Source organism: Nothobranchius furzeri, chromosome 7 (assembly GCF_043380555.1).
Source record: "Nothobranchius furzeri strain GRZ-AD chromosome 7, NfurGRZ-RIMD1, whole genome shotgun sequence".
NCBI lineage: Eukaryota > Metazoa > Chordata > Actinopteri > Cyprinodontiformes > Nothobranchiidae > Nothobranchius > Nothobranchius furzeri.
In genome coordinates this window covers 70,373,956-70,384,573 of record NC_091747.1, presented here as the reverse complement: position 1 = coordinate 70,384,573, position 10,618 = coordinate 70,373,956, and the positions used below count along the sequence as shown (strand labels likewise).

The 10,618-nt window shown below is 42.8% G+C and overlaps 1 protein-coding gene across 9 annotated transcripts in view; it reads right to left on the bottom strand.

Moving 5' to 3' along the window:
* Positions 1 to 5,855: 5,855 nt before the first annotated feature.
* Positions 5,856 to 10,618, bottom strand: part of septin9b (septin 9b) — a 140,003-nt gene continuing 135,240 nt past the window's right edge. For all 9 annotated transcript variants that reach the window (XM_054751778.1, XM_054751780.1, XM_054751779.2 and 6 more), the window contains 2 exons: positions 9,248 to 9,299; positions 5,856 to 7,417 (listed from right to left, as the gene is read on the bottom strand). In XM_054751778.1, the coding sequence (XP_054607753.1) occupies positions 7,201 to 7,417; positions 9,248 to 9,299 (269 nt within the window). In that variant the 3' untranslated portion in view covers positions 5,856 to 7,200. The remainder of the gene's footprint in view (positions 7,418 to 9,247; positions 9,300 to 10,618) is intronic.

Sequence of the window (10,618 nt, the reverse complement as noted above, 5' to 3'; positions counted from 1 at the left end):
GGTGATCATTTAATTTCTATTTAAGGAACAGAGAATATTTTCGCTTTTCAGGCTGTTTTTTGTCAGAGAAAAAAGTTAATCAAACGTATCTTTCTATTCTAGGAAGCAATGCAAATATCGAGACACCTGTTGTGCTTAGTTCTTTAAACAACCTCGGATTTGAATTAGTTCTGACTGGATTGATGAGCCAGCAGCTAGTCGCACTGAGGCCAGTTAGAGCCTGGATCACTGAGCGGAGACCAATGGTGGGAAATTGTGAACGACATTCATGAGGGAGTTTACATGATGCATTAAAACCAAATCCAGCAGACGAGCTCACATCACTCCGGTTTTACAGTCCCTCCACTGGCTCCCGGTAGAATATAGAAGTCAGTTTAAAGTTTTAGTGCTGACCTATAGAGCTCTTAACAACCAGGCTCCAAGCTACCTATCTGAGCTTTTATCCCCACACTCCACCTCTCGGAACCTCAGATCCACATCTGAAAACCTCCTGGCTGTTCCTCGGACCAGACTGAAAACCAAAGGGGACAGGGCCTTTCAGACTATTGCACCCAGACTTTGGAACAGTCTACCTTCAAATCTCCGTCTCTCTAACACTGTAGAGGTCTTTAAAAATCATCTAAAAACTCACCTTTTCATCCAGGCGTTCCCTCCCTAAATGTTTCAGAATGATGGCTTTGTTCGGGTTCACACCTTCACTTTGTTTATACTCATGATTTTATTTTCTACGTTTATCACTGCTATTGTTTTTCGGATGTTTTTATTGGTTAGACGTAATTGCCCTATCTTTATCATGTTGTACAGCGCTTTGTGATTTATATCTGTGAAAGGTGCTATATAAATACACTTTTACTAACTAACTAACTAACTAACTAACTAACTAACTAACTAACTAACTTACTTACTTACTTACTTACTTACTTACTTACTTACTTACTTACTTACTTACTTACTTACTTACTTACTTACTTACTTACTTACTTACTTACTTACTTACTTACTTACTTACTTACTTACTTACTTACTTAAATCATAGTGGAAGTGGCAGGGGTGCACAGAAACGATTTAGCCAGCTTGGTGTGGCTAAATCTTTTCTGTGCAAGTGTGGAGAAACAATCCTCATTTTCACTCCACCAGCTTCACTCACCATGTTCCAAACCACACTCAGGACCAGGCAGGACACGCCGAGGTTGCACAGCTGGTCCACGCAGCAGTCAGGGTCAGGGAGCCATAGACAGCGGAGGATCTGCTTTACCTGAAAAATTAAATATTTAAAAGTTTATTTACCTAATTAATAATTCTGTCATATCAGATCAACTAGGCTAAGATTTAAAACAGAGAAAATATATATTATGCTTTAATCAATGTTAGTTTCTTTATTGCTCAGCCAGCAAACTTATTTTATCATAAAATGCAAAACAATTCTATTATTATTTATTTTATTTGTGTCCAGAGGGAGAGAATGAGACACACACACACACACACACACACACACACACACACACACACACCCAAATACCTTCTCAAAGGTTGTTTCATATTCCCTTTCCATCATCGTGGTGAAGTGGGATTGGCCTGGTCGGTAGTTGTTGTGGTATCCTGGGTTGAACTGCTTGATCATCTCTTTGAAAGTTTGATCGCTGACCAAGGGTCTCAAGTCCATGACCAACATGATTAAAAGGCTGCACGTGTTTGGCTTCGTAACAAATGTGTCCACTGATTGGGGGAATGGGTTTTTTTAACACTGCAATGTAGCGGCATAAAATAAATCATTAGCGTTTGTAACGTTGGAGCAAATACATGAAATACATTTGTGTTCTAAAGGTACTAAAATCACTGTCACAACTGTTGCTGTTACAACTATAGATAGAAGTAACTCTCTGTTTATGCTAGCAGCTAAAGAGAGGTAATTAGCTTACAGAGACAACTCTTCGTTCTCCGCCGATGCCAATGTGCTCCCGTAAAAGTTTTACTTTGCAGATTTTGCACTCTGTGCTTTTCCTTTGTCTTTGTAAAATGCTCCCAAACTTTTGAGCTACGTCGCTGGGACACCATGATGTCTTGTTTCTCTGGTGACTCGGACTCGAAGGCTGATCTGGATGGCCACTACTGCACATGTGCCTCAAGTTGAAAGCAGCGTCTGACTCAGATGGCGACTACTGCGCAAGTTCCTCAAGAAGAAAAGTAGAAAGTGGCAGAAGATGCTGCAGTAGGTTAGCCTGGCAAGCCAGACTAAATAAATAAAATAAATGTATTATTTAGTCTGGCATCGCTCCATTGACGGCTCTCGGTTGTGGGGCGGGTTCTACCGTTGTCTTTCAAATGGTCTCCGCATTCCACTGGACAATGAATGTGACATACTCTTGTTTCACTCTGTTGCATCATCCCACCCACCAGGCATATAGAGTGCCCTGATTGGCCCACATTGTGTATAAAGCTCTGTGATTTGTTCACTAAGCAGATAGAGCACTATGATTGGCCCACCATTATGGACCAATCACAGCTCTTTATGTGTTTGAAACCCCTCTAGAGAGCTGTGATTGGCTAGCCAGAGTTCTGGTAGGAGCTGCTGAGGTTCCAATGGAGCGTGCCTAGACCATTCTTTGCAAAGCAAGAATTTGGTCTAGTTCACTAGGCTAGCAGTAGGTGAGATTTTAAAAAAAATGCTCATAGAATAAACGACGCGTCGACGATTACATTTACTGTCGACTATTTTGTTTGTGGACGACAACGTACCACGTTGACTAACCGTGGCAGCACTGGTTAACATCGGTGCAGCCTACACTCGTCTAGGGATCTGAAGGAGGCTATGAAATCACAGACTGATGGTGACCTGGCTTTGTTGCTGCAGGACTTGTAATATTTTTTGTACAACAGTGTGGATCTTTATACTTCATGGCTAATCTAGCATCAGTTGACTCATGTTAGCATTAGCTTGTTGTTAGCGCTAGCTACAGCAGGGTTGTTCACAACAGTTGTAATTCAGCTTTCAACCAGATGGGCAGACCCGGCGCCGGAGGACTTCACCTGGAGGGGCAGTGGGTTTTTCTGGGGGGGCCCAGTAAACCGTGTTTTTTTTCAACCCCTTTGCATGTTTATAATCTGTCTGGTGGACGTTACATACATATACTTCCGGGTCAAATCCGTCGTTTTGCGTCACCAACTTGTTCTACATAACTAACTGAAAAGCTAAGATTCTTCATTGTTTTATTCCGATTATGTATGCCAATTAAAGATGCAATCAAAAATTAAGACAAAGTAACCAATTTTACTGAACCAATACTTGCAACTCACCGTTCTTAGCTGCGCCTGCGCACCACAGAGTCACCATCTCAAAACAATCCTAACGTCCAGTTAATGTTCCCCAATAACGTACTTAGTCCAAAAGTCTTCTTCCAAATCCTGCCCTGCAGCTTGATACCTTAGTACATTCTTCTTTTTGCACGTATTTCTCATAATGTTTACATCACGAATACTAGTTAGCATCAGGTTAGCATGCTACTTCTTGGCTGCGTGCTTCTTCTTCTTGGTAAACATTGACTTGGTGCGTTACTGCTACCAGCTGGTAAGAAGTGTAAGCTAGGTCTTCTAAACAAGATTTAGAAGATCTAGAGCACATATGTCAGAGTCAAGGCCTGCGGGCCAGATGCGGCCCGCGGAGCATTTTTATGTGGCCCGCGAGATAAATATCAAAAATATATTAAAACTGGCCCGCTGGCCGATTTTACCGCAAAGACTACAACTCCCATGATGCTTTGCGGTGCCAGCACGGAGCAGACGCGCCCCCTCCTTTGTGTTTTTTCAGCGCTGAGGCAGTCAGAGGTAGTTGGGTGTCTCTGCAGCTCCGCTGTCTCGGACAAACCACTCCTCTCACTCAGCGCCGAGTTCACTCAGCGTTTTCTGACGTTGAAGCCCAGAAACGGAGATTCTAGCCGCTCAGTAATGTGTTCACGACTTAAAGAGAAAGTTTTCAAACTAACTTCCAGACAGAGCCGATATAACTCCAGCGAGCAGCGACACGCTCAAACCAGCACGGCTCTGTGGTTGTGTTTCCTCCCCGACACACAACAACGTGGTCAAGCTGCTCAGACATGTTCATCAGCACAAACCTATGTGAGCACCTGTTGTCATCTAATGTTGTCATTATTATGATGAAGATGAACAAAACAACAGGAGTCTCCTCCTCAGCTCAGATCAACCCCATGATGCAGGTATCTGGCTGGAACAGGTGAGCATCACAGTTAACCAGTGGAGCAAACTGAGCTTTAAATATGTTGGTTTTATGCTCTTTTTCTGCTCCAAAACATGAAAGTTAACAGGTGAGATGTTGCATTTTCATTTAAGATAAAATGATATTTTATTTTGTTGTTGGCCCGTGAGAAAAGATTTAACCTACAGTAAACAGGAAGTGGAAAGGCTGCAGATAGATGAATAGAATAGAAAATCCCTTTATTGTTCCTCAGTGGGGAAAGCTAGACGTCACAGCAGCGATGACACGTATTACAGGAGAAAAAAAGGAGAATAAAAAATAAGAAAAATGAATAAACAAGAAAACATAAATCCTGAATAGATTTTAAAAATGCTGATTATACCACAAGTAATGAATACCACTGATGCCTTTTATTTAAAACTGACTTGCTTGTGTTTAATTTGGTTATTCCACATTCAGTGTTAATGCAGAAATAAGTTTGTTTCCAAATTTAAAGGTTCAAAATTGCATAAATGTTGATAAAGAAAATGTGCAAATTTGCCGTCACTTTTTCAAAAAATATTAAGTTTGGCCCTCGACTCCGTCCCAGAGTTTCATTTCGGCCCCTTGTGAGTTTGAGTTTGACACCCCTGATCTAAAGTGTTTTCTTTCTAAAAAGAGAACAGACAACCCTGTATTTAAGATGGTTCAAAAACAGTTTCAACTTTAATATGCGTTTTAAAACATTTGAATAAAAAGGACAGCAGACACCCCTGAATTCAAAATGGTAACAATGAGTTTGATGAGGAATGAGAACTAAACTGTCTGCAGGGGAAACAGTATGCTGCATCTGTTTTCACTGAATACTCCAACCATGTTCTATTTTGGTACCATGATGAAGAAAAACTGCGTTTTTTCCCAGAGAAAAGTCGAACTGGATAATTTTCCAGGCGCACCTGATTAGGCTTATCCACCCCGAGGTCATCTGAACAGTGATTTAGGTTGGTGCTGCTGCCACTCGGTGGCGCGATTGCCTGCTGAGACTGTGCTGGAGGCACGGAGAGAAGAGGAACAGAAGCGCTTGTAGCTGCAACTTCTGGCTGCACTGGCTTTTTTGATGATGCGTCATCCCTGCTTGTGCTAGCATTGTTTTTCTGTTTGCTAAACCAAGCTCTGATATCCATTTTAGCAAGCTACTGTACCAAAGCGTCTTCTTCTACTGCAGCTAAAACTGTCGATTAGTAACCTAGAGCGCCCTCTGTTGATCGTCTCGAGCCAATACATTTGCATGCGGTGCTGTAATCTGTCCTGGGCGGGCCAGATCGGCAAATGGGCGGGCCCGGCCCGCCCAGGCCCGGCCTTGACGCCGGGCCTGCAGATGGGACTAGTGGGTAGTGTTGCTTTAAGACATTTAAGCCAGTAGATTGTTAATCTTCTCAGAAGACTTCTCCAGACAGGCTTTAAGAGCCATCTACAACAGGTAAGATACTTATTGCTCATCTTTCTGCAGAAACCAGCTTCAAAGGATTTAAACGTGTCGTTTTTCTACTAGTGATGAATGCACAAATTTCCCCACTTTGGGATCAATGAATTTATATCTTGGTATTTTTTCCTGAGTTTAGTAGTCCATCTGTTTCACACCTCACAATAAAAACATTCACTCTCAAACGGTAAAAATATCAATCTTTATTCATTTCAGATAGCAAATCGAGGATAAAACCTTAGTCTACAATGGCATAACAAAGTACACAAGAACTATACAACAGTAAACAAAGTGGAATCCGATCACTTTTTCTAGAGAAGACATTTTTTATTGTAATTTGGAAAATAAGTTTGCTTCGACTCAAAATTATTTTTCATTTGGAAATCAGAAGGATATAAATACACCGAGTCTATTAAACATCCCTTGAGTTTGTGTTTTATCAAATATTTTGTTTCAAAAATAGTAACTAGCTGCAGAAACTGTTGCATTTATTCAAAGATTGGCATCATTTTAAGGTTTCAGGCACAGATTCTTCCTCACAGCTGTAACAGATAACTGGCAGTAAAACGCTGCAGACTTACTCATGGAAATGTGATTTATTAGCAGGATTAGCTCTAATCGCTAAAGTTATTGGATGCTTGACACAGTGCAGGCTGGGAAACGGGAAACGTGCTGCAAGACAGTCTAAACCCACATTTGATGCTGCCGTCTCTGACCTGAAACAAACTTTAGGAAGGCAAACGGAGGAATTAAATGGACTACATCAAACGTCACATATAAATACAGACCCATATGTCAACGCTACATACTGTATGTGCTTTCTTTCGTTAGATCAAACAGACGTATTTGGTTCGAGTCCAGAAAGTGAACAAAACGACTGTGTGAGACAAACAGCTGCACCCCAGCCTTCTACATTAACATTAGAACATTTATAAGCAATAAAAATACACAGTAAAGGAGCAAGAAAGGATGGCTGTTGTACACAAACACTTACGGCTTTATATAGAAATAGGCAGGAAGGGGTTTAAAACGTCAGAATAAGAATGACTATGGGGCTCATTTTCAAAAACTGCTCCACACTTCTGACTCATTCTTTTTCCATTTCACAGTGCGGAGGTGTCAACGACATCGGCAAAGCTAGTCACAAACACTAGAAAGCTAACGTCCCTACGGTAACCCTGGTAACTATACAAACTATACACCACAGCACGAAACAAACCAGGCTTTTAGATGGTTCAGTCAAAGGTTTTCTGTACACAGGACGCTGTTTCTTCTGGTGCTGTTCTGGTCATAAGGTCACTCAGGAGTGAGACATCTGTAACTAATTCATCAGCTGTGACACGGTAAGAGACGACCAAAGAAGGGATTCAGTGTGTGTGTGTGTGTGTGTGTGTGTGTGTGTGTGTGTGTGTGTGTGTGTGTGTGTGTGTGTGTGTGTGTGTGTGTGTGTGTGTGTGTGTGTGAACAGGGCATGACAGAGTGGACGTTCTGTGCCAGGTCGTGTCCTGCTAGGGTGAACTGGTGCTCCCTACATCTCGCGGGACAAGGCTGCGTGCTGAGGGGCCACTCCGTTAGCCTGCAGGGCGCCGGCCTGCTCCTCCAGCTGACCGTTAGCCTTGGACTGCGCGTCCAGATGGTTGGGCGGCTGAGAAATGAGATGGGGGTTGGACTCGTTTAACCGCCGGACGCGATACGTCTCATAGTGGATGCTCCCTGTGATGTCTTTGATGTTCTGCATGTGTGTCCTGCAAGTAAAAATGGTCCTTTAGCCTCCAGCATCAAGCGTTGCCCTGAGCTGCACACACAGAAGTGTCCTTCCGTATGAAAGGTCCATCAAACTCTTACCCACGGTAGAGAACTTCCTGAATGCAAAAATAAGTTTTATGCCTGATGAGGAAAAAACTAGTCCAAACCAGCCAATACCAGAATGTTTTGCTGCTTTTTAACAATGGCTCCAAATGTCGCGGCGATTTCTGCAGCATTACTATCAAACTATCACACAGCTGTAAGTCTTACCGAAAACTGTCACTTTTACAGAAACATAAAAGGAGTCCTGCCACTAATGCCACGGCTAGCTTCTACTGCTGGTATTCAAACAAAAATCTGCAAAATTCCACGCAAAAAGCATGTTCCGTAAAAACTTTAGAGGTGTAAAAATATATAATTACATTTTTATGAGTCATGGTGTTTTTTTAATATACCGTAAATCCTCTAATACAGGCCCGGGTCTGTATTTGACTCAAGCTCATCAAGCTCCAGGCCTTTATTGGAAGGCGGGCCAGAATTAGAGGCAGGCCTCAATTTCTATTTGAGCAAAATGAACTAATGGTTCGCTGGAGTTTTTGACAATTAAAATTGCGCCCACATTTTCAAAGTTAAACACATTTCTTTTAACAACGGTAGTTTCTGCTTCAGCCCTCTCCCCCCTCCCCCTGCGCAGCGGCCGCAAACTCACTGATGCGCCTGCAGCCTCTCGGAGTTCCTGCTGCTCTAAACATTAAAATAATTATTTCATTTTCTGTTCCTCACTTCTGATTACCTTCAATGGTGTCTGTTTGTTGCAACCAGCAGGTACAAAAACTAACTTGTTTTTATTTGACTATTTTTCTGTCCTGCCTGTTATTAAAGGAAATGAGCCGACATGAACGATCGTGTGTCAGTACCGACGCTCTGGCACAGCGCGTTGCCTCCCGACGCGCAGGAGCTTGTCACCTGCTGACAGCAGGCTGCTGTCTTTTCCGAGGGCTGCATCTTGCCGGTCATTATCACGTGACAGCGACTAGTCGATGACAGGCATAAAAAGTCACTATAGTGAAGTCGACTAGTTCATACAACCCCTACTGCTCCCCAGTGTGCTGTAGCATAATCAGCACGTTCTCTTTGAACTTGATATTAAATTTTCGCCTCCTCTTCGTCTCCGCACGGTTAGTTACCCTCGCGGTCTATCACTGGCAAATCAAAAGTGAGACGATGACACAACCGCCCCCCGTACTTGCTTGTTACCACATTCCACCCGGCCACAATAAGAGGCCGGCCATTATTCACCTCCGCCGACTCCGACACTGGCCAAAATATGAGACCCGGCCTTTAATTGAATACAGGCCTGTATTAGAGGATTTACGGTAATAATTTGGTTTAGAGCCTGTTGGGATGCACCATAAGATGTGTAAATCCAGTCATTAAAATAAACTCTGTTTAAATGTGGTGAGATTCAAAAAGCAGTTTTGCACTTTGAACTTTATCTAGCTGTTAGCTCATCAATCATAAACACTATTTCTCCAAACAAAGGCTTTTCAGGGAGCCATCTACAGCAGGTAATGTGATTGTTTCTGATAGAAACTTGCTTCTGAATGGCTGCAGCTTCAAGTTTATAGATGTACAGTCAAAGCTTGAGAGGAAATGCTGCAACAGGAGGAATGCAGCTCATCTGAAGGACTGTTATTAGTAATGATTCTTTCAGAGAATAAAGGTTTTTATGGATCCAGGGCTGCTCACTGGGACTGCCTTATGTTACAGTCTCACCTGTTTTGTTTTTCAACACATGAAATAAGGTCAAACAGAAGATAGATTCCCACCTGATGAGGAGGTCCCTCAGGTAAGCAAACTCACAATGCGCGATATTCTCAACTACAAAAGAGGAAAACAGGAAAATCATGAATTTCTGAATGCTTTTTAAACACATCACCCCAACCCACCAACAGATGGCAGTGTTGCTCACACGTCAACTGAGGGTGATCTGCCACCAGTCTGCAGCCTTTAAAGAGCAAGTCACCCCCAAATATTTTTTTTTTGCTGATAAACTAAATGAACGAGTGTCTAATCATGCTGCAGACACGTTTTGTCAATAATTTGGCATTTCAGTGCATCTTAGTTAAAATTTAAATATTCTGCCTAAAACTGGCAGTGTTGTGCCGTTGTCAGGTAAAAACTCTGCACTGTATTTTAATTTAAATCTGCCACTGCTATTGGCTAAGAAGTATGCTATGATGTAAACTGGTATATTATGATGTCACAATGCTGTCGTGAGCCTGTGTGTGTGTGTATTTGTTAGCAGCTCCGCCCTCTCGGTCTGCCAGGCAACAGCATTTGTTGCATTTTTCAAACATGAAGTGGGAGTTGAGTTAGAATCTGGTAGGGGTTGACTTGCTCTTTAACGTAAGCTGAGATAACACACCCTCCCAAGCCTCCACAATGCGGCTCCAAAATTGAATCAAACCCGGAAGTACCATAAATTGCAGTTCCACCCTCATCCACTAGGGGTTGGTGTCAGAAGTGAGCAAATCCTCATTGACTCCCATGTTAAAAATACCAATTTCACAGCAGATATAAACATGTTTACAGCCTGGTACCAGAACATGTTTTTGGTTTAAATGATCTAGTTTACACTCATGACAACTCTGAGGGGGGTGAATTTTTTCTCACTCTTCTGTTTAAGTGTATTAAAAGCCTAAAATTCTGTATAATTAATGAGCATCAGACCCACGTGACCGCCGCCTCAGACCCACGTGACGTGTTGTGGAGCTCTGGGATAGAAACCTTTCCACCCGGTTCTCCCCAGCGGCGGCTCTGCGCATCTCTGACTCAGAAGCTCTGGTGTTGTGCACAGTTAACTCCGGTTGTAGCTAGGTTGCTACCTCCGTTAGCTTAGCTCCCACCTCCGTGTTAGCTTTGGGTTAGCCAGGGTTAGCTTCAGGTTAGCTTGTAGATAGTTCGACCGGGTGTCGTCAGTTGATCCTAGCCTTACAGCCTCACCCTCAGCTCCTCCCTTTTGTGGAATTGTCTGGGCTTGACGGAACCTGTGACACGGTCAAAATGGCGGTAGTGGCCACCTCCCATTTGGCCTCAAAAACGTGATATTGGAGCCTATGGAAAGGAGATGTCCAGTATATTTATGTCGATGCACCCTCCTCGGCCCGGGCGGAGTTCATTGCATCCCATCTGTCCTC